At 49.8% G+C, this 24284-nt stretch overlaps 1 protein-coding gene and 1 pseudogene across 2 annotated transcripts in view; one reads left to right on the top strand and one right to left on the bottom strand.

Annotated features, from left to right (window-relative positions):
• The first annotated feature begins 396 nt into the window (after positions 1-396).
• The window catches only part of LOC122231387, a 39899-nt gene continuing 16011 nt past the window's right edge, over positions 397-24284 (top strand). The window contains exons 1-5 of one of the 2 annotated variants that reach the window (XM_042959294.1): positions 397-766; positions 1431-1583; positions 10777-10906; positions 21880-22047; positions 23154-23305. In XM_042959294.1, coding sequence (XP_042815228.1) covers positions 22004-22047; positions 23154-23305 — 196 coding nt within the window. In that variant the 5' untranslated portion in view covers positions 397-766; positions 1431-1583; positions 10777-10906; positions 21880-22003. Of the gene's footprint in view, positions 767-1430; positions 1584-10776; positions 10907-20622; positions 20704-21879; positions 22048-23153; positions 23306-24284 lie in introns of both variants that reach the window. The other variant, XM_042959295.1, reaches the window with a different exon arrangement.
• On the bottom strand, positions 16547-18106 carry LOC122231261 (annotated as a pseudogene).

Genomic DNA, 24284 nt, shown 5'->3' with positions numbered 1-24284 from the left:
CAAGGAACCGGAGCGTCCCCTGCAGCCGGAAGTGGGATGGCAGGTGCAGAAGTGCATCTTCAGGCCAACGGGACCTGGGACAGGGCCGGGTCATAGAGCAGGCTATTCGGGGGTACCTGTAATCTTAGTTGTCACAGAGGCACATATTTCCCCTGAACGCAAATCAGAGGGTAATTGCACAGCCTTCTGGCACCTGGTGGGGACCTGCTGGCTGTCGACTCCCCCCACAAAGGGCCCCGGGAGAGGCTTGATTGTTGGCAAATCAGGGACCGCATTGGGCGGGCAGGCCACATGAGGACTGAGTGCCACCACACTGAAGCTGCCATCGCTGCAACCGTCTCTGGGGTGGGATCTCTTTCCCCTGGAGGCTTTCAGGGCGGTTGGGAAAGGCGGGCTGTCCCAGAGAGCCGGCTTCCCAGAATCCCGTGCTTGGGTGCCGACTGCGCATGCGCCGGGAGCCAGGGCCCTAGAAGAAGGCTGTGTGTGGACGGTTTCGGTTACAGGAGCGCGCCCTGGGCGGCCCAAGGCCTCTACGTGATCCCAAGCCCTGTCCTGTGCAGGTGCCCCTGTGTCACCCTGGGAGGTAAAGCTGGAAAGTGCGCAGTGCCTGGCCGTTGGCATCTTTGTGGCTGCAGATGTATTCTTCTCTAACGGACACTTGGGAGCCTTGATTCCCGGGAAGCCCCGAGCTCCTCGGCAGGCGGGCAACCAGTCTCAGTGGGGACTGACTTTCACCACTTCACGCCGTCACCTCAGAATGTGTTGGGTCGGTGCCTTTCCCCTCCCTCCACCCCTAAATCTGGAGGCTGTTGAAGTGATTCAGGCTAATCTGAACCATCGCTGGTCGGGGTGGGTCTTACGATGCCGATGGAGCGCACAGCTGTCCTTGTCAGGGGAGCCCGGGACGTGGGCCAAGAGTCGGGTGTGGCAGCGTCTCCAGGATGGGCTGGTGGTGACACATAAACTCCATCCACCTTTAAGCCTGAACCTGCACAAATGGGTGTATTTCCCTTTAAGCCAGAATTGAAGGAAACGACTGTTTTGCCCGGGTGCATCTGAGTTCACGGTGTTATCCTCCCATAAGAGACACCTGAGTGCCGAGTTCTGGAGGACGTGGGGGCTTGTTTATGCAGCCAGCCCCAATTGCGGCTAATTGTAGCCAGTTTAAAACTGCTGCTCAAAGATATTGAGGCTGGGGCGGGGCTGATCCCATTGGCCAGCTGGTTAGGCAGCTGAATGAGTGCTCCCCTACCTCCAGGCTGACAAGGCATGTACTGCGCAGGAGCGAGCTGTGGTGGTTCCCAAAGCCAGCGGCTATGAAGGGGGCAAGTGCCTACTGAGTCTCGGTCTCCGGAGCAGGCTGTTGGGTTTCTAGTGCACCTGCTTGTTCCAAATTATATCCTACACAGTGGTGCGTATGCTTTTTGAAGGTGCAGGTGGAGGAGTCTGGAGTGCCCTTCCACGACTTCGCTGGGCTGCAAGAATAGCCTTCACTCAGAGACACGTGGGAGCCTCGAGGACTGGTAAGCCTGGGATCACCAGGCAGCCATTCTAAACGGGGACTGAGCTTGGCCACTTGAGAGGTATGTCTAAGAAAGCTTTTTGGGTGGTGGGCTCCCTCTGGCCTGGCGGTTGCGCGTGTGATTCGTGACCAGCCTGGCCCCACAGTCTCAGATAACACCCGACTACCGTCTGTGGGCTGATGGGGTGCCTACTGAGCATCCTGGAGCCATGCAGGGGAAGGTGTCTAGGGATCTGGTACAGGGCAAGTGTCTGGAGAGGCCACGTCACGGAAGTAGCCTAGTGGAGTACATGGCATCTGCCTACTTCCAAGCGTTAATCTACACAAATTTGCATGTTTCCACTGAAGTCTTTTGGGTTTGGGGAAGCAAATGATGCTCAGATTAATACTGTCTTTGCCAACGTATCTTTTTAAAATTTTGAAATTTAAATTTTAGTTAATATACAGGGAAATGTTGGTTTCAGGAGCAGAATTCAGTGATTCATCACTTACATACACACCCAGTGCTCAGCACAAATGCCTTAATGCCCATTACCCATCTAGCCCATGCCCCATCCTCCTTCCTCCATTAACCCTCAGTTCTCTATATTTAAGAGTCTCTCGTGGTTTCTTTCCCTGTCTCCTCTTTTTTAAAATTCCCCCCATTCCCATATGCTCATCTGTTTTGTTTCTTAAATTCTACATATAAGTAAGATCATATGGTATTTATCTTTCTCTGACTGACTTATTTTGCTTAGCATAATACATTCAAACTCCATCCATGTCTCTTCAAATGACAAGATTTCATTATTTTTGATGGCTGAGTAATATTCCATTGTATGTATACACCACATCTTCTTTTTCCATTCATCAGTGGATGGACATTTGGGTTCTTTCTATAGTTTGTTTATTGTTGATAGCACTGCTATAAACATTGGGATGTGCACGCCCCTCCGAATCAGCAGTATTGTATCCTTTTGTATCCTTTGGGTAAATATCTGTAGTGCAGTTGCTGGCTTATAGGGCAGTTCTATTTTTTATTTTTGAGGAACCTCCATACTGTTTTCCAGAGTGGCTGCATCAGTGTGCATTCCCAGCAACAGTGAAAAAGGGTTCCCCTTTCTCTGCATCCTTGCCAACATCTGTGGTTGCCTGAGTTGTTAATTTTAGCCATTCTGACTGGTGTGAGGTGATATCTCATCATGGTTTTGATTTGTATTTCCCTGATGATGAGTGATGTTGAGCATCTTTTCATGTGTGTTAGCCATCTGGATGTCTCCTTTGGAAAAGTATCTATTTGTGTCTTCTGCCCATTTTTTTTTTAACAGAATTATTTGTTTTTGGTGTGTCAAGTTTGATAAGTTCTTTATAGATTTTGGATACCAACCCTTTATCTGATATGTCATTTGTGACTATCTTCTCCCATTCTGTAGGCTGCCTTTTAGTTTTGTTGATTGTTTGCTTTGCTGTGCAGAAGATTTTTATCTTGATGAAATCCCAATAGTTCATGCTTGCTTTTATTTCTCTTGCCTTTTGTTTCCCTTTCCCACACTGGTTCACTGTGCAGGTATCTCCAGACAATTAATGCTTTTAAATTTACCATTAAAGAAATCACATGGTCTGAACTAATGCTAAGTTAATCACACTATTGTTGCAGGCAAGGGGAGATGAAAGGAATCAAGTTCAAATTTACTCAAGGTGTAATTTAAAAAAAATTTTTTTTAACGTTTATTTATTTTTGAGACAGAGAGAGACAGAGCATGAACGGGGGAGGGTCACAGAGAGAGGGAGACACAGAATCTGAAACAGGCTCCAGGCTCTGAGCTGTCAGCACAGAGCCCGACGCGGGGCTCGAACCCACGGACCGCGAGATCGTGACCTGAGCCGAAGTCGGACGCTTAACCGACTGAGCCACCCAGGCGCCCCTCAAGGTATAATTTTATAGGAATTGGCACATGGGGAGGCACCTTTTCCAACTAAGAGCTGACCTCCAGCTGCTAGAGTCAAAGTGAATTTTGGTGTTCCTGGAGCTTGTTTCTAGGGAAGGAGAGTCTGGTGTTGATGAGTGAGGTGCGCTTGGCTAAGGGGCCTCTGCATGGCTTTCACCACTGCCTGTCTCCTTTCCTGTGGCAGGTATGAGTAGTTATAAGGTCTTTGGAGAGAGATCTGAAATCAGCAAATAGTAGCCATGTCCAGACGGAACACTCTCAGGTAGTCTCCCAACTCTCAGTATTTATACTCTGTTCCCTTGTCATGGTTGCTTCTTCCTACATCTTCACTGATGAGCCTCCAGCGGGGCCCCCACAGCAGCTGAGCTGCTGACTTCTTAGGGGCGAGAGCAGATGAGACAATGACATCCCAATACAACTACTGCATTCTTATATCAAAACAACTTCAATATAAAAAACAGTATTTTTTTGTCTTTGACATAAATGAGTGGATTTGAAATTCTATCAAACCAACACACAATCTATCTTGTGATTTCAAATCACTCACACACCAGTTCATACTAGGGCCTAATATCCTATACAGACTCTAGTTCTCAGAAATATCCATCCACCCTGTGATTCTACATCACTTATAATCTTCATCACAAACACGTACACCATAATTTGATGATCAGTTTAAGGAACTGTATCTTTAATATGATTAATATAAGCACAAGAACGAGACCGTTAGCAAGGTCCTGTATCCAATTATCAAATGATCAAAAGTTAAACTTGTTAAGCCAGTCAGTTAAGTTCCTTGACAATTAGGCTTCCAAGGAAAGATCATTTTTATAAGGCACTCCGGGGTACTAGCTTGCATAGTACCATCTAGGATATGTTTGGTTGCCATAACATTAGAATCAGGGCTGTCAATATCTTAGAGAATGACTATTTTTTTTCTCTTTTCAATTCCTGCAAAATTATTTTTTCAGTCTCAACTTCCAAATATTTCTTTATTGTCTTCACTTTTCTAATATATTACTTAGGTTTATCAGATTAATTTTTGGAAGCTTAATGTGAAATATTACTCTGGCTATTTTATTTATTAAAAACATTTTTTAATGTTTGTTTATTTTGGAGAGGGAGAGGGAGAGACAGAGCATGAGTGGGGGAGGGGGAGGGGCACAGAGAGAGACACACACACACAGAATCTGGCACACAGCAGGCTCCGGGCTCCAAGCTGTTGGCACAGAGCCCGACATGGGGCTTGAACCCACAAACCGTGAGATCATGACCTGAGCCAAAGTCGGATGTTTAACTGACTAAGCCACCCTGGTACTCCTACCCTGGTTATTTTAATAGTTCCTTTATCTTCTCTGATGTCTGGTAATATTTTCTTCTTTTGTCGCATTCATGACCATTCTAATTGTATACATCTCATCGTTTTGTGTTGTTTTCTTCTTTTGTTTCTAGTAGGTTAGTCTGAGGCTTGGCTTAGAGCATACTATACTGGACCAAGTTCCTGTATTACGTGTAACTGGTTGAGGCATCAAGGTCATATTCATAACTACTCATACCATAGGTAAAGTCAAAGGTCTAAGAGTTACAGGGTAATTTCATTCCATTCCACAATCTCTATAAGAACATGTTATCCTTCCATCATAAAGGGTTTCCTGTGGCCTGTAGGTTCACTCTGCGCTCCCCTTTGATATTGTGGAACCACAAAGAGGTGGTAAGCCAATGTCATGTTTCCTCCTTCAAATGCCAGTACTCTAATACCACGGTTACCCAAGGAATCACAGTCATTAGGATGTGTGGTATTCACTTGTGGCCAGGTTGTCTGGCATCTCGGACAACCAGGATTGCCCCCAAGATTATAGCTGTTGTAAGAGTATTCCTGGTATCAGCCAATCTTGACTGCAACAATTAGAGAACCCTCTTTCATGTCAATTTTGAATATGTTGTTATTTTTTGTGATTTCTCCGTTTGCCTTATGCCAAATTTCTATCACTTTGTTTAATTCTGTGTGAAATTCACTTATATTTTGTAATATATTGCTAATTTTATCCATCTGTGTACCCAGCGATGACAAAGCTGACATAGCGTCTGTGTGAAATTGAGCTTGTTTTTTTTTCAAACTATTTAAAACTTAATGTGGTTTGGTTGATTTGCATTTGAGAAAAAGTGGCTGCCACTGTTCCTCCAGTTAAACCTTCTACCAGTTCAACAAGGAATTGTAAGGGTTTTCTTCTTTTTAGCAAATCTGCATATGGCATAAATTGTACATTGGGCATAAATGAAGTTGGACAAAATTTAGCACATTTTGGGGATCTGTATGTGTCTACAAAGTCCTGCCTATTAAGTTTCCAGTCATAGGCTACCGTTATAACTTCTAATATGATCATGAGAAGGTTTATTAAGAGAGAATTCCATGTTGCTGGGAAGGAATTATGCGGTATAAGCTTATAGACTGGCATATACTGCCAAGGATAATGATGTGTGTTATATGCTAAGTTTGCTATGTACAGAATACAAGGTGTCACTTTTCTTTTTTTTAATGTTTATTTTTGACAGTACGCGCATGTGTGCGCGTGCACGTGAGCGGGGAATGGGCAGAAAGAGAGGGAGACCCAAAATCGGAAGCAGGCTCCAGGCTCTATGCTGTCAGCACAGAGCCCAATGCAGGGTTCAGACTCATAAACCATGAGATCATGACCTGAGCCCAAGTCAAACACTCAACCAACTGAGCCACCCAGGCGCCCCAAAGTGTCACTTTTCTGTTAAAGTCTGGACATCGTGTCCATGGATCTATTGTTAATGATCTAATTAGTGACAGTTGTAAGTTCCTTGGGGGCTTCCCAGATTTAATCTGAAACCAGCCCCTGGTCGGTGAGCAAGGAGAGACTAAAGAAGGGTCAGAGCACTCCAGATTGGTAGGTGGCAGGTTTAAGAAGCAAGGTAATTTACATCTATGGCTTGTCTTGGGAGCAGCAAAAAGAGTAGATCTCCACACCTGCCTTCCATATCTTAGAAGTTTACATAGAGGCTGTAATAGAGTTCAGTCAGAGTGTGTGCATATCATCCACATAGTCTCGACACCATATCAATATCTCAAGGCCATATCCTTTGGGCAGCCTCTGGGAGTGGGGAAGGTGAGCAAAACCCACATTCCAAGGACAAGGAAGCGAAGGAGGAGCCTCCAGATTCCTTGGTCCAGATCATGGCAAGTGTTGGTAATATTCTGTCAGTGACCTTTACCAAAACGCCAACCTCTGTGAGCAGCAGTTAGTCTCATGTTAATCTCTCTTCTACAGTGTGCCCTGAGCAGTCAAGAAGGGGTTTCACTAGCATGGAGATGGCTCCTGTGCCAGCTATCTGGTGGCATTTGAGGCAGATGCCACAGCAATAATAGAGGCACATGCAAGATAAAGCATAGATTAAGACAGTGATTCTGAAAATGAGTGGCAGCTTTTTCCACTAAGAGGCCCATGATAACAACCCTTGATTTAGTAAATCCGCATGGCTATGGTTGGATCACTCAGGGCATTCACTTATGTCCTCATGTGATTTAAGAAATATGATACATTAGCAGACTCCTCACGCATGAACACACAACATTCTATTTGGATAATGGCACAGGTGCCTCCTTGCAAGACAACAGCAGTGTCCAAGGTCACTGTATTTTAGAGGACTGCTGTTTTCATTAGAGACATTTCGATGTTTGGCAAAGGCAGGCTTTTTTTTTTCTTTTTGGTTGTCCCTCAAGAGTTACTGAGTGAATTCAGTAAGGGCTTTCTGTGCTGCAATGGCAGGAAAGCCAGTGGAGCAAACAAAGACAGCAGCCCGGTAGCTGTGAAACAGCAAGTATGTGCATCTGCTTGAAGGAGAGGGAGGTTGTCAACTGTTATGCTTAGGGAAAACAAAGGTCCAGTGACTCAGCACCCAACTGGAAGACATGGCCAGATCTTTGTGCCACAAAACCGTGGGATCCCATTAGGGGCTACCCTCCAAATACCTGCGTGTTGTGACCAGTCATTGCCCACCAGTCACTCTCCCTTCATATGACAGGATGGATGTAGTCTCAGTGGTATCCATCCCACATTGTTGGTGCAATTGGGTTGATTTTGTTTAGAGTGGTATTTCTGTTTTCAACAAAGGGGTGCCCTGATATAATGGTCCATAGCCAAAGCCACATAAGCCCATTCCTAACCTGAGCATACCCTCGTTTGGGTCTGATGGTGGTCTTTCTAGGCCCTTTCCAGTGAGTGATTTGATGGGATGCCTTTATAGGTTGTTGAATAGAAAAAGAATACCCATGACCGGTGTTATCAATACACTACTGATAATATCAGATGAAACGAGAGTGCTCGACCTACCTTGTTCTCAATTCATGTAATGCTTTAGGGCCTTGCAATTTGTCTCTTGGAGAGGCAATACCTAGCATGGCAATCCTGTTGAACTAGAGAGGGCAGGTGCCCGTGTACTGAACACTTGAATTGATTTCCTGCATGAGTGGGCTCTCTCTAGGAAAGTATATTCTTTAGGTGCTCATCATGTGACTGGACACCACGGGAGCAGCAGAGTCTAAGGTCAAAAAGAGAAATAGTAGGAATTTGCATGGAGGAGGTCTCTCCCTTCTACAAGAGTGACCTTTGTGGCCTGATCTTTAGATGTTAGTATGGCTGCCTTTCTAGGAATTTGACCAGGTTGTGTGTGCCACTGACGTTGGCCATGGAAGACAGTCCTGTCAGGTGTCAAGAGATGAACTGTGGGGAGGATCTGGCAGACCAGAACCCTGACCTTCTCCCCTCTTTTTATGGCATATGTTCCATTCCAGGTACAGTGCATTGTAACAGGTTTCACTGAAGCAGTACAGTGGGATCCTGGTGGAGACTGAATAGTTTCCCATCGTTCAGGGGTGCAAAATAACTTGCCTATGCCAGCAGGACTTCCCATTGCAAATTCAAGTACAAATTCCTTTCTGAGGTGTGATCTGGCTTGCTGTTCTCTCCAGCATGCACATTGATCAGGGCAGTGGCTGAGTCCTGTAACTTCCATACCCTTACAGTATTGGGTGCTTCAGCAGGGGTTTTCTGTGTGGCATATGAGACAAGAGACCCTACTTGTTGAATTTATCTTTAATTCAAATGAATTAAAGAATGGACAGTACTTTAGTCCACCCACGCTAGGTGGTTTTACCTGTTACTAATTTAATCTGATCCTTGAATACTCCGTTGTTCTCTCTTCCAAAGCTGCTGCTTGTGGGATGCAGAAGAGAAGATGCAACCCCCACTCACTGCCACATTCTTGTCCTTAGTCGTGCACATTATGATCTTTGAAATGTCAACCCCTTGATCACTATTCAGTGAGCTTATCAATACATGGTCCTCAGCTGCTCTGGTCCCCTAGTGTTTGCAGCCCGGTTTCCATGACAACAGGGGAAAGCTTGCATTAGGCCACATGCAGTGTCTGCACAAACTAAGGCATATTTACAATCTTCACTTGGAGGGAGAGGGCTGTTATAATTAGTTTGCTGATCTCATCCCGGCTGAGAGCCGGAGTGGAAGCTTCAGAGCTTCTTTGGCAGTTGTGTTGGGCGTTGTTGACAACACACAGGGCATTGTGTCACTGTGTTAACCGAATCACCGGGCTTCAAGGGCACCTGGGATCAGTGGCAATGTGCCACCCATCCAGGTACTGTGTTGGCCACTCTGTCTACGTGCCCAGGCTGCAATATCTCTATGAAAAGTCTGTTGCTATGGGGTTCATGCCTCATCTGGGGCATCTGCTGCCTGATTACCAGGAGCTGTCAGTGCCTTATGAGCCAGGATATGAAAGACAGTGAGGACCACCTCAGGGTCTTGCAGATAAACCCAAATGTCTTTCCACATAATCTTGACCCCACAGAGGCTTATTGATGATCATCCACCTTTCGGCTTCTCATTGTTCATCCCTTTGGAACAGCCCAGCTCTCCATCTAATGGATTACATGCTCATGAGTGATCACCAGCCAAGCAGCCAAGTTCTGCACTGGGCCTTGTCTGATCTGGCTGCCGTGGTGTGTTTCTGTTCCCATCCAGATGGTGTCAGTGTTGGTGGAGTAGTGACTGCAGTTCAGGTGGTGAATTGCATCCATGAGAACAATGCGGACAGGCATCAGCCAGAATTTCCCTGCTCCCTGTCCACAGGCTCCAGGGATGCTCCAGGAAGAGAGGGTGTGGCATTTGGAGCATCTACAGACTCTATAGGGCCTAGTTTTGCCCTTTTTTCTAGAGATAGTGGGTACACAGGGTGGTCCTCTGCTGAGAGAGACCCAGAGTCACAGTGGGGGTTCCAGCCATGGCAGAGGTGGATTGATGGAACACATCCTCACTCGACTACCTGAAAGGCAAAGAAGTTCTTCGCACAATATCCTTTTCCTTATGCGAGACTCTGCCTGTAGGAGCACTGCATACACTGCCAGAGCTCACGATCTGTGGGTAGCCAGCCACGTGAGACTCCAGGAGCCTCCAGTTCTATAAGTGACTGACACCCCATCAGGCAGCCTGTGCAAATGGAGGGTGATGGTTGGAACTAGAAAACTGTACCCCACCCCCACCCATCAGAAAGATGCTGGCTGCGTGTGGTCACTGCACCCTTGAGGCTCTAAGGGGTCTGAGGGCTGGCCCTAGCTCCACAGACCTGGAGTTCCCAGGCTCCTCAAGGCTCCCTGACAGGGTCAGAGTGAGCTTGCAGGCCCTGCAAGCCAGTAGACCCAGGAACCTGCAAGGAGGCAGCTGTAGGGAGATGCCAGGCCACAGAAGGAGGAACCTGGGAGCCGTTGGCTTCTGCCTCCAACTTCAGCTTCCAACTCCACAAATGTGCATGTCTTTCCTGAAGGCAGACCTGGAAGAATCTGGAGGACCTTGGCATGGCCCCATGGGAGGTAGGGAGGTCCCCTCTGAGAAGAGATACCTGGAGGCCTTGACTGCTGAAGAAGCCTCAGACCCCACAGAAGGTGCTAGTCCCCAAAGGGATCAACAGTCCTTAGTATCAAAGGAAGTCCAGAAGGCCATTCAGAGTGTGGCCTCTGCACCCTGGATGCTGTGCAGGTGGACGGGTCAGGTCAGATGTTCACAGGCTTAGAATACGCCTGGCAGCCTGGGGCCAGCCACCAGCGTGCTGACCGTGTGAGGGCAGGTGGAGCAGGTCAGGAGAGCCAGGACCCAGAACAGGACAATGTCCAGCCAGGCTGGGGGCGGGGACAGTGGGAACTGTTGGGGGGTTCATGGCAGCCTGAACCTGCACCATTGGGCAGGCTTCATTGAAGACTGAACCTGCACCATTGGGCCTGTTGGTCTCCCTTAGGGCAGTCCCGGAGGACTTGGATTTGCCCTGCCAGATCGGGGCCTGCCCACTGGACTCCAGCCAAAAGCAACACCTGGGGGCCTTGAGTTCTGGAGAAGGCCAGGAACGCATCGTGCAGCCTGTCTGAAGGGTGAGTGACAGTAGCCAGTTAAAAGCAGCCAGCTTGGAATGAGTTTCGGTGGGTGGTGTCCTTATAGCCTGGAAGCTATAGCCTGGTTGTGGATAAGCCCAAATCCACAGGGCTGAAGAAAGGCACCCCAAGACTGACTGACTGGGTCTGAAGGAGCTAACAGACCACACAGACAACTGGAGTAGGGCAGCTGTAAGGAGGGCCCAGGGCACAGGAACAGGCCCTTGGGAGGGTCATGGCAACTTGCTTGATTTGACTCTACACCCACACGAGGCAGAGAGGGAGAAATCAGGACTCCCTGACCAGAAGGCCAGGGATGGGCAGTATGCCCACCTTCTGGACACATCTGGGGGCCTAGATGGTTGCGAAAACCCTCACCCCCTCAGGCAGCGGGAGTGAAAGGGGGGACTGATGGTTGCCAGTTGGAAACAAAGCCTTAGCAAGGTTTTCTGGGTGAGGTTTCTCTCCTGCATGGAGTCTCCATAGGAGTCAGGACAAGCTTCACTCTAGAGGCTTGCAAGGCTGCTGACTCTGTGAAGATGGGCATGTGAGCTGGCAGAACATGTCAGGGGGCTCAGGGACCTGGGACAGGGCAGCCGTTGGGATAGGCAGACTCTGCCTGACTCTAAGATGAAATCTAACAAACACCTTTTTGCCCTGAAGGCAGACCTGGAGGAATCTGGACTGCATCTGCAGGTGGGGCACCTGTGGGATGGTCTAGGTAAAAACCAATAAGAGACACCTAGGCAGCCTTGACTGCTGGAGAAACCTGGGACCTTTTCTAGTGGCAGCCAGTGACAATCCCTACCATTAAATGGAGGCTCAGGAAGATATTACGGATGTGGGTGCTATCCACTCTGAAGTCTTTCCCTGTGATTGAGAATGGGCCCTATCTTCACAGGGCTGGAGTGACCCCTGTAGCTCCAAACCAGCTCACAGTGTGTAGATGCCCCGGTCTAGGTGGTGCAGTCAGTGTAGCCAGGGGCCTGAAACAGGGCAAGATGAGACAAATGGGGCTGGTAACAGGAAAAGCTGTTATGGGTATCTGGCACCTGCCTTTTTTTCCAATCCTTAACCATCACACTGAGTCTGTTCCACCATAGGGACATGGATTGCCCTGCCAGAGCAGGGCCTGGCCACTGGCATGGGTAGCCAGCCAAAAACCAAACAAAGAAACAAAACAAAAACAAAAAACTGCAGGGTGACAGAAGTGGCTGACTGCCCCTGTATGAGCTGAGCCAGACTGTCAGGGGCCCACTGCACATGCCAAGGCAGAGGCTGGAAGAGGGAGGGCCCACCCATGGGCAGCCCCATGGGCCCACCCATGGGCAGCCCAGCCTCAAAATGAGGCCTGCTATTGAAATGAAGGACCGTAGGTTCGAGCCCATGCTCCTCATCAGGCTGCCAGGAGGCCAGTCTGTCCCCAGCACAGAACTTTGAAAGCCTTTGCTGTTTTAGAAGCTATGAGTCACATTAGGCACCCACTCCACAGGGGACTGTGTGTGGCCAGGTGCAGTAGCCTCCTTGAAAGAATTTTGAAAAGGAAGCATTTTCCACCCTGGGAGTGGGCATTTTGGGGAGACTGGCCCCAGCTTGACAGCCAGGAACTAATTTGTAGGTCAAGGCTGGGTGGCACAGGAGCTGAATGCTCATGCACAGCCTAAGACCAGCTGAGACAGAGCCAGCTGTGCACGTATGGGCTATTCAGGCTCCAGGGGGGGTCTGGACCCGAAACAGAGAAGTATAGATAGAGCCCAGCCCCTGAGCAAGCCCCTGGTGGACTGGTGTGAACTCAGCTGCCCAACAGAGCCCCTACAGGCAAACTAGCCTGGCAGTGACCAGTTGGAGGGCAGCTCAGCATGAGCCAACTCTGCATTCATGGCCACCACAGGCCTTGGATGCCCTGGACTTTATAAAGGGCAGATGAATGCAGAACCCAGGCCTGAGAACTGGCTCCCAGAGGTACTTGGTACCTACACAGTCCAAGTCATATCACACAAAATCACGTGTACTGCCCAGAAGGCAGAGCTGGAGTAATCTGGGATGCGTTGGAGCAAAGTTGAGAGGGGTGGTTGGACACCTTGGAGCCTCCAATGCTGGACACCATCAGACAGCCAGTTCAATTAGGAACTGTCAGCTAGGATCTGACTGCCACCTCAGAGGGACTATCCTGGGGTAGGCTTCCTCTGTCCTGAGGCTGTGCAGGGGATGTTAAGGGTCTCGGGTGCTCTACAGACTGGAGTGTCCCCAGGAGTACATGGCTGGCAAGGCCTAGTGGGCCTAGAGTATGTGGGCCACTCAGAGATCAGAGCAGACAAGGACCTAAAACAAGGCAGCTTAGGGGGAGGGTGTAGGTTAGGGTTAGGTTTTCAATCAGAATAATACTGTGTAGCCCCATCCTCATTGCAAATAGCACAGTGACATTGGTGTTCCTGGCAGACTATACTGCAAGGTCATGTGATCTGAACTGGTTTTCTCCTCATACCTAGGCTTCAGGCCGAACAAGGGCTAGCTTTAGAGTTAGGACCTGGGTGAGGGTAGGGGCCAATCCACCGGCAAAGTGGAGACCTCTCCAGAGGGCTGAGTTCAGGGCAAGGATGAGGTGGCGGGTCAGGCTTAAGCTTTGGGGTCAGGGGCCAGTTGATTGTGTGAATTAGGATTAGGGTTTAGGGTTTGGGTTAGGTTGGGGTTAAGGTTTAGGAGTGAGAATGCTGTTAGGCTTAGGTCCCGGGAAGTGGAAGAGGCCAAGCTGTCAGAGGTGCACTGATCTCTCCATAGCACTGAGTGGAGGGCGCGAGTTAGGATGTGGCCCAGGCTTAGGTTCAAGTTCAGGGGCCAGCTGCTTGCACAAGCTAGGCTTAGGTTTTTGGATCAGGATCCCCTCTGCAGCTCCATCTGGGCTGTGTACGTGTCCCGGCCAGCTTCTCTGTTCTGCTCTGAGTAATTCAGTGACAGTAATGGGTCCCCAATCCATTCTTTTCTCGCACCTAGGAGATGAGCCTTTAAGGGGCCAGAGCCATGGCTAGGGTTAGGGTTAGGTCCCCAGAGGTATCAGGGGCCAAACCCCTAGCACTGCAGTGATCTCCCTGGAGGGCTGAGTTTCGGGCACATGTGTTGGTCAGGCTTAGAGTTTGGGCTCAGGGGCCTGCTGGTGGCCTGGCCCAAGGTTAGGTTGGGGCTCAGAATCCCCATCTACAGCTACATCCCAGCCATGGAAATGTCATGGAAAACTCGTCACTGAATAATTCTGCACAGATCATGCGTCACATATCCATTCTTTCCTCAGACTTAGGAGATGAGCTCCCTTAGGGCCAGAGCCATGGCTAGGGTTAGGATTGGGTCCTGGGAGGTGGCAGGGTCCAAACTTCCACCAGCTGAATTTTTTCCCTGGAGGGCTAACTTGAGAGCACATACTGGGTTGCAGGTCAGACCTAGGCTTTAGGCTCAGTGGATGGCGTATGGTTTGGGCCAGGGTTAGGTCTTGCCTCAGGATCCCCATCACCGGCTCCATACCATCCATGGAAATGTCATGGTGCAATTCTGGGTTCATTGCTGAATAGCTCTGTACCAGTCATGGGCCCCTCTCTCGTTGATTGCTCAGACCTAAGAGATGGGCCATCTTCAAGCCAGAACCATGGCTAGGGTCAGTGTTAGGTCGAGGGAGGTGGCATTGGCCAAATAGCCAGGAGTGCAGTGATCTGCCTGGAGGGCTGAGTGGAGGACGTGTGTTAGGTTGCAGGTCAGGCTGGGGGTTTGGGCTCATGACCTGATGGTCTGGGCCAGGGTTAGGCTTGGCTCAGGATCCCCTTCTGCAGCTCCAGCCCAGCCATGAAAATGGCATGTTCAACTTTGGGTTCCTGGCTGAATAATTCTGCCTAGGTTTGGTCCCCAAATCCTTTCTTTCCTCAGACCTAGGAGGCGGAACAGGCCTGAATGAGGAGGTAGGTCCTGCCTCGTGGGGGCCTCAAATGGGATTGCATCCCCAGCCCACACCTTCCTCTCAGGGAACCCAAGTAAGCTGCACCCGGACTCCTGCCCACGGATACTGTGAAATAGTAAATGTGCCTTGTTTCAAGCCACCTAGTCCACTGTAATGTTGTTTATGCCAGAATCGCTGATGGCAGCATCTTCCTGTGTCTGGGCATATTTACACCCTTCTCTTTGTTTTTTGTTTTGTTTTGTTTTGTTTTCCAAGAAAAGTAGTTTTATTATTCACCTTCTGAGTTATTACCCAGGAACAAGTGCGGGCTACGTGGAATGAGAACATGGATATCAAGGCTTTCTGGGGTTCTCATGGGCTAATTGCCAAGCTCACACTGGCCACAAGGGTGTCTACTAGGTCAGAGGGATGAATGAGTTTGGAGAAATTTGTCACGTTATCTGGAGCAATCTGCAGGGAGGTCCTGCTCCCATGTCTTGGACTAAGCCTTGTCTTTCACCACCAATTTGTCTAAGATGCTGTGGGTATCCACGTGGGTGGCCCCAGCAGCTCTGTACTGAAAAGAGAGCTAATAGTTCCCAGATGTCCCTAGCAATGAGAGAACTGAAGGGAAGGTTTCATTGTTTATGGAAGCCAGGTGGGCCCTGGTGGCAGGCTGTCAGCTGTCACCAAGGTCCAGGGGAACACTTAAGGGGTATCAGAGGCCAGAATCCTCATCCTCAGAGTGAGAGCAGAAAGAAACTTCTGGAACTGCAACTAAGAAATGCTCTTGGCACAGAACTTACTCCAGGCCCATCTTGGGATAGGGCAGTTTCCTAACTAACTCCCAGTAAGTTAGTTCTCAGATCTCTCAGCGAGTCTATTTGGAATCACTTTTTTTTTAATGGAGAAATCAAAAATCCCAAGTGAAAGTACTTCATTTGGGGTTCCTGGGTGGCTCAGTCAGTTGATTGTCTGACTTCAGCTTAGGTCATGATGTCACAGTTTGTGAATCGAGACTTGCATCAGGCTTACAGCTCTCAGTGCAGAGCCCTCTTTGGATCTTCTGGTCCCCCTCTCTCTGCCCCTTCCCTGCTCACACTCGCTCTCTCAAAAATAAATAATAAAACATTAAAAAAAAGAAAGTACTTTATTCATGAGAGCCTTCCTGAAACCTTTTCAGGATCCTTCCATATTCTGAGGATGCAGGGAATGCCCAGCCTCAACTCTTTCTCAATGGGTCTTTCACATTGTAAGTTCATTTTGCTTCTGGTGGAGGCTGGAGTGCAATTGGCCACAGTCTAGGTGAGGCTAGAGAGCTTCAGGCTTTTCCTCAGATCCCCTTCATTCAGTTGGCAAAGTGGGATAACCCCATACAACACCAAAGACCCTGCTGGTAGAGGGTGAAGGGACTGTGATTTCTAAGTAGGAGGGCTTTGGGTGCAGGGAGGGTGGGATGAGCCTCTCTGGGCCCATCACTGAACTCTTTTAAACATTTCATATGCTGGGGAGTCACTGAAGTTTGAATACTCCTGTAATAGGGCATAGGTGCCAAGGCACAGAAGTGTAGAATTTTAGGGAGAACAGAAACTTGCTACTGGTGCAATACTGTTTAGTGACAGAAAGAAAAAATGGACAGTACAGTCTCTAGACCCTCTAGACTCACAGTAGAAAATCATGAGCAGGTTTGGGAAAAGGAATTCTCTTCTTCAGACCAAAATTCAATAAAAGAACACATTTCTTCTCTCTGGAGACTGGCTTTTTTCACTTGCAAGGTTGGCATTGGCAGATGCGCGATCTGGGGGGAAATGTATTTTCTTATAGTGGGCTGAGCTGGGAGGCAAGTTGAAGAGCAATCCCATGCTTCCGGCTATCTGGGCAGAGCTGCAGTGCTCCCACGCTGCAGATTCCTGAGGAGGGGCTAGGTATCAGTGTTGCTAGAGGAGGCTTAAGGAGGGCTCATATTTCCTATCAGGCTGGGGCTCTGGCACCACATGCCCACTGGAGTAGGCGTGAGAGTAGCCAGCCTCTGAGGAACTGGGGCTGGCTGGGAGGGGTAATGCCATGGCTTGCCAGACAGAACAGAGGGGCTCCCTGCCTGGGACATCAGGTACTGATCCATAGTTGTGAGACCAAGCCCACTGAAGCTGCAGTTGGTGGCACCATATGCAAAAATGCTTCTGGCTCTGGCTTTGTCCACTGAGGAGAGAAAAGCCATGGATTTGGAGGCATGTCACTGTCATTCCTCAGGGTCACATCTGCACCCTGGCTCAAGTGGCTCAGTCGCTGGGGGCTCTTGACAAGGCTCAGAACTCTGAAGAAGTGTCCATCCACTTCATCACTGATGTCCCCTTGGAAATAGGAGACAAGGATGCACTGGGAATTCTACTTTTTATAGGTCTCTGCAGCGGGATATCAGTCTTCCCCATTTCTTCCCTTGTGAGGGACGCAGATAAAAGCTACGTGTGCCTCTGGGAGGTGGTGCCACACCACGTATTGGTCCCTGTGGGCCCCTTGGAGACGGCCACTGTGATTTCTTAGTCACTCACAGCAGCCAAGCACGTTTGATGAGGACCCTTGCATATGTTTGCAGGGAAGACTCATCACAGCCTCACTCATGGGCCTATACTTGCACATTTCAGGTACGCATACTGCCACACTGCCTCCCCAAGGGGGCATCGTGGTAGGTAGAGTGTCAACAGTGAAGACGGCAAGAACAGGAAGAGGATTTCACTCCTTCTCCCCTGGCAGGGGTCTTCACTCTCTAATTGACTAATTCTTTGTTACAGTCACCTTTGACCTTGGACAAGAGACCCTGCAGGCAAAGCATCCCCTGCTGGAACCCACATCACACCCTCAAGCAGCAAGGACTGTCCTGAGTCCCTGCCCAGGATTGACCCCAGGGCAATGATGTGCCTGACCTCATTACCTCCTGGCACACACCCATTGGCCTTCTCTCCCCCCTGCATGCACCCAGCAGCTTAACTGCCCCCTTGTACATACCCAGTGCCCCTGCACTCACCTGTGGGCCCCCCTGCACACACACACTTGCCCCCTCCCCACACTCACCTGCCTCCTACACGCACAAACCTTCCCCCACTGCATGCACCCATGTGCTCCTGAACGCACCAACCCATCATCACTCACCCCAGGGGCCTCTGTCCCACATCTTCCTCTATTACCCCCTTGCCCTGGTTACAGGGTGCTACAGTTGGAGGGAAGAAATGAGGCCAAGTGCTCCTGGGGAGACCTGGTGCACCTGCAGAAAGATCCTGTGGCATCGCCTCCCAGGGAGGAAGAAGGGGTGCCCAGGCTTGCAGCAGGTGCGACTGAGCCCCTGATGGGCCTGAGAGGCTGCACAACACAACTGAAGCCAGGGAAGCTCTCATCCAAGTTGGAACATGAAGAGGAGAGTTTCCCTTGGGATCTTTCTGGATTCAGATCCTACGCTGATGGAGGTTTATCTCAGGGGAAAGCCCATGAGTGGAACTTCTGACTCGTTGTCCTATAATGTCCTCCCTGGAGGAACATTCTGCATGAGTGACAAGATAATCCCACTGGCTGTGGGTGGCTGTGGGGCCTCCAGGAAGGTGCTGTTCTGACCTCAGCAATGTCCCTGCCCCCCTCCCACCCTCCATTCTCCTGGTGTCCATGAGACAAGCAGAGAAATGGAAGAGCTGGTGAAACTTTGGAAGAGGCCACATGCCTTTAGGTGCTTGGGACCATCAGACCTGATGCACACGCGATTGCTACTGTGAGTGTGGTCAGAGGAAATGCCCATGGACACTAAAAAGCTGTTGGCATGAATCATTATTAACAATCACAGAGTTTGCAGTTTCAGGGCCTATATCAGGTCCTCCTGAGACACACCAACATGTCTAATGGCCCTGCTGCCCATAAACGTTCACAGTGGCTGACAAGGCAATGTGCCCACCTGACTGACAGTGCCAGCACCTCTTGGACCCACCCGCTCAGAGCAACCTGGATGGCAGGGACCTGTTTCCAGGCTGGCCTTCCCCCACCCCACACAGAACCTGCTCTCCAGTTCTTCCCTGTTTCTGTGTCTCTCATTCCTTTCCCTCTGCCTTTGTGTCCCCAGTCCCTAACTTCCTGCTGAGTATTCCTACAAGCTCAGGGGAAATGGGGTGGCGAAGAGAGACTCGCCACCGTCAATGAATTTCAGGACATTCTGGCTATTTCCCCCAGGCCAAAAGACTGTCTCTCTGGGTGCATCCTGGCTCTTTGCTGGCAATGAGGGCACTGTTTAAATCTTAATTATTTTAAAATAACAAGTATTGGTGAGGATGTGCAGAAAAAGGAATGTTCCTGCACTGTTGGTGGGAATGCAAACTGGTGCAGCTACCTTGGGGAACAGTTTGGAGGTTCCTCAAAAAGTTAAAAACAGAACCACTCGATGGTCCAGTAACTCCACTCCTGGGTATTTACCCAAAGGAAAGGAAATCACTGTTTGGAAGAGATCTCTGCACATCCATGTTCATGGCAGCATTGTTCACAATGGCCAAGTCATGGAAGCAAGTTAAGTGTCCATCCATTGACTGATGTACGTACGAAGGAATATCACTCAGCTGTAAAAAAGAACGGTCAGATCTGGAGGATGTTATGCTGAATGAAATAAGCCAGACACACAAGGAGAAGGCTGCGTGGTGTCACTTACATGTGGAATCTGAAGAACAGGCAGAAGCTGAGCACGGAACGACCTGGTGTAGGGACAGGTAGGGATCGGTTGGCCTCATCATTTGTGGGGCACACGGTGTCAGTAATGCAGGAGGAAGCCTGGAGACCTGGCACCCAGCACAGTGACTGGCTGACAGCGCTGTACTGTCTGTGTGTGACCTCAGGTGCTATGACTACACACAGACAGTGACCGAGTGGGAAGGCAGGTCCAGAGCTTGGCTCAAGCCATCACGTCACTGATAGGCATGCCTCAAATCACTGTGCTGAACACCCTAAATAGATGCAGTTCTTACTAAAATGTTTAAAGTTTTAACAGTAAAACAACTAGCCTGTGTGGAGATTTTGGGGGCACAGGTGCAAAGTGTAAGCCTCAGGCCCACGAGAATGTGTCTCCAGTACTCACTTTGATAGTTAATGTGTCCTGAACTAGTGGTGCCACTACCTGCTCTCCAGGGACTCCAGGTAGATGGACAGAGGTGGGTCAACAGAAGGGCAGGGCCATCACCTTCTAGGACTGAAGCCACCTGTGAACCTGTCTGGTACACTGGGGGTGACAGGAAGGAGTGGACACCCCCATCCTGTTCATCCCGGACATCTGCCTGCAGTGGACCATATGTCGACCAGATGTGCCGTGATTCTGCCTCAGCAGGTGCATCACTTGTGCTGGTCTCTACACTGGTCTCCTCAGATGGGAGGTGGTCTAGGGGAACCTGCCTGGACCCCTTGTGTATGGGGAAGCTTGGAATTCAAGACCCCTTGTGGGGAGTGCCTGGGGGCTTTCTGACAAGTGAAGAGCCCCTAGCACCCCACTCAGGCCTGCCGGGGCCCTGGGAAAATCGGTGGGGCCCCACTTGCCACATACAGAATCGTGCAGAACATTACATGCCTGTTGCTTCCAGAAGGGCATTTCTGTGGTTTGGATGCTGGGGTGGGTGACCCTGACAAAGTCCAGTTGGGTGGTCCAAGCTTAGCTGTCCTTGGTGGCATACATCCCTCTGGCTCTCTTGCCAGCCCTGCCCTCCCCAAAGAAGCTTATAGATGCTGGGAGGGCAGGCTGTGGGTGGTGGGCCAGGCAATGGGTCTACTCTCTTTGCTCCACCAGGCTCCCAGATCTCCAATAGCCTGAGATGATTCTCTGTGCAGTGGCCTCAGCAGTCCCCTGAGACGCAACATAATGACCCTGGTAAGCAGGGGCAGCCACCCTATTCTGCAGGGATCCAGCCCAGGGCCCATCAGTGCTGTGGCCAAGACCTGGGCTGCAGAGGCTGGAACATGGCCTCCTCTGAAAGACCTGCCACACACAGGCCAGGCCCTGTCTCTGTATCTCTCTTTCAGTCTGTCTCTGTCTCTATCACGCCATGTGGTCCCTCTGCTGGGTGCCCTCAGAATCCAGCTTGTCACATGGACACTACCCATGCAGGTGTCGCAAGAGAAGTGGGCATAGCTGCACAGCCTCCTCGATGGAAGTCTCAGGATTTCCATGGGTCACAGAGCCCACCTGGGGAGCTGTGGGGACCCAGGAGGAGGTCAACCATCTCAAAGCCCCACTCTGACCTCAGGACACAGCTATCTGGCCAGATCCTCTCTTGCCTGCACATGGACTTCACAATCCATAGGGTTGGCAGGCAGCCTCCCACCTCTTCCGTCTGGAGTTGACACCCTCCAGCCCCCCTGCACCTGCCCTGTCTGCTGACGAATGATGTTTACAGGCCAAGGGGTGAAAAACACAGCAGTTCAGCCGGGTTGGACAGGAATGAATGTTTGTGTGAAGTAACACAAAATCAGGCTGATATTTGGTGAAGCTCTTTCCAGACAAGAAGTTTGGGCTGCAAATATGAGAAAGGCCATCTCAGAGGGGGTCTTACGTTAATGAAATTTAGTGGTGTCACTGAAGAAATAGAGCTGGGTCCAGAGCTGGATGATGTCCCCCAGCTAGACATGTCCTACCTCTGTTTCCATTCCCTGAATGAGGACTTTTAACCTTCATGCTGGCCACCTGCTAGTTACAAAATAGCTACCAGAGCTCCAGGCTTGACACCAACATCCCACGCTTGAAGGAAGGGGCCAGGAGGGAAAGCTGATGGAGTCTCCAACTGATTAAAAAAATTTTTTTAATGTTTATTTATCTTTGAGAGTGAGAGAGAGAGAGAGAATATGAGCAGGGGAGGGGCAGAGAGAGAGGGAGACACAGAATCTGAAGTGGGCTCCAGGCTCTGAGCTGTCAGCACAGAGGCCGACACGGGGCTCGAACTTATGAACCGTGAGATCATGACCTGAGCCGAAGTTGGATGCTTAACCGACTGAGCCACCCAGGGGCCCCACTGATTTTTTTTTTTTTTTTTTTTTTTTTGCCTTGCAGGGTGCCATTCACTTCTTGGAATCAGTGGCAAAGGAAAGGGGCATTATTGCTGTGACTAGTTTACACCAAAGGAATGTGGGAACCCTCTCTTCTCAGAGTCAAGGGTTCTCTGCCTGCTACCTAAATGCAGAATTCGATTCTTCTGGCAAGGAAAGAAGTGAGGAGCCAGTGAGTAGGAAGAAGACGTTGTCTTCCATGAGTGTGGGGTTGGGTGGGGAAGGTCCCAGATATGGCTTCTTATGTCAGGCAGGGCCTATGTTCAGAGCTCCTAAATAAGGTCAAATCTTGATTCTGTTTGGATTAGAGAAGGAAGAACATAGAAATGTGAGCAAGGAAGCCAACAGTAGCCCATCATTTGAATCCCGCATCCCACACTTTGTCTTTGAAACAAAAGTGAGCCAAGGAGTTTGTGTCCCAACAAAATCCTGCTGAGGCATTGATGGTCTCACAGACCCTCTCTAGAGGATAAGTTGAGGCCAGATGGATGCAGGGAGGGCCAGCTACAAGGACAACTTCTCCAGGAGCTCTCCAAAATAGGCATTAGCCTGCACATGGGACTTCCAGCTAATCTGGGTCAGAAACCTGTGCAGATGTGTCTGAGTCTTGACTCTACCTGTCAGCAGGGTCTCCCAGGCTGGTATGTTTCTCCCCCCAGAATTGTGAAATCTTCTGTCGCCATATACATTTGGGAAATGACAGGAACATCTCCTCAGCCTTTAACCCCAGCATGGATGGACATGGGGCAGCAAATGGCATGTGCACTGGGCAGGACCCAGCAACAGAAGCCAAGTGCAGATGTGAGTGCAAGTGGTTTGGCCACCAGGCAACCATCTGGCAGCTTCTTCTGGAGGGAAGCATTCACCTGGCCTATTAACCAGGACAAATGAAAATATGTGCCCTCCACCCCTGCCAAAGCCATCAGCCCCTCTCTATATGATCACTTATCTGGACAATGAGGCCAGCATGCCCTGCCAGCATGTTGGTAGTGGGAAAACTTAAGCCCTGGGGTATTAGAGACCCAGGTGCCTCTGCCCACTAGGAGTGCTCCAGTCAGCGTGGGTTCTCTAACCAGACTTGATAGAGCATACAGATTGCGTGCTTGTGTGTGGGACTCCTGACACTCAGAGCTGTGTCTCAGAGATTCATCTGTTTCCTGGCATGGACCCTTCCTTTTCCACGGCTGGGTGCAATTCCAGGTTACAGTAAATCTGTGAGCATTCGCGTATGTGCCTTTTGGTCAACATGTGCCCTTAATTTGGTTGATCTATACCCAGAAGAGTGACTGACAGGTTGGAGCACATGTGCCTTTCTGCCTCTAATGGTGCTGTTGAACCAATATCCAAAGCAGCTTTACCACTTCATGTCCCCAACAACTGCTCCACATCCTCACCAGCACACGGTATTGTCAACTCTAGAATTCTCTTGGGTGAGTAGTTTCCATGTACGTTTATTACTGTGCTAATTACACTAGAGTGTTGGGGGCAGTTCCTAATTTGGCACGCCCATCTACTTCCCCTTCCTTAATGTAGTACACTTGTAGCTGGGCACCTGGGCACTCAGCTAGTGAGTGCACATCCCAGCTTCCCTTGCAGCTGCAAGCGGCCCCATGGCTAAGTTCTGGTCAATAGTATGTGACAGAGCTGATGTATGCCACTTCCTGTCCCAGTGAATCTGTGAGCCTGCCCTTCCTCCCTGCAGGTGGATGACAGCCACGCTGCCCACAGTCTGCCTGTCCATCTCTGGCAATGTTATGTAACAAGTAAAGAGATGTACACCTTTATTTAGCTACTGTATTTCAGATCTCTTTATTATTGCAGCAGACCATGGCCCCAAAGGAATGCACCATGATTTCACATTCACCCTCTGGCTCTAACACATTAGGACCTATGCTGGTTCTGTCTGTTCAGCACCATTTTTTTTTTGCCAGGGTTCTGCTCCCACCCAGACCCAAGATTCTGTTATATGATGGACACATCCTGCCATAGGCTCAGGCAGGTGACCCAGGTCTGACCGGTTGTGACTTCCCATCCTATTCATGATGGGGCCAGAGCCATGACTAGGGTTAGGATTTGGCCCCAGGAGGTGTCAGGGGCTCAACCACCAGCACTGCAGTGAAGGTTGAGTTGAGGGCATGTGTTAGGGTGTGGGTCAGAGTTAGGGTTTGGGTTCAGGAGCCAGACAATTGGGTGGGCCAGGGTTAGGTTTGGGTTCAGGATCTGCTCCTCCAACTCCATCCCAGCCTTGGGAATGTCATGGCAAAATTCTGGGTTCCTTGCTGAAATATTTTGCTCTGGTTCTTGGCCCCAAATTCCTTCTTTCCTCAGACATAAAAGGTGGGCCCCTTCAGGGCAAGTGCCATGGCTAAGGTTAGGGTGAGATCCCAGAAGGCAGCAGGGTCCAAACCA

This window comes from Panthera tigris, chromosome D1, assembly GCF_018350195.1.
Source record: "Panthera tigris isolate Pti1 chromosome D1, P.tigris_Pti1_mat1.1, whole genome shotgun sequence".
NCBI classification, from domain to species: domain Eukaryota; kingdom Metazoa; phylum Chordata; class Mammalia; order Carnivora; family Felidae; genus Panthera; species Panthera tigris.
The sequence above is the reverse complement of the archived record's forward strand: the minus strand, read 5'-3'. Positions and strand labels throughout refer to the sequence as shown.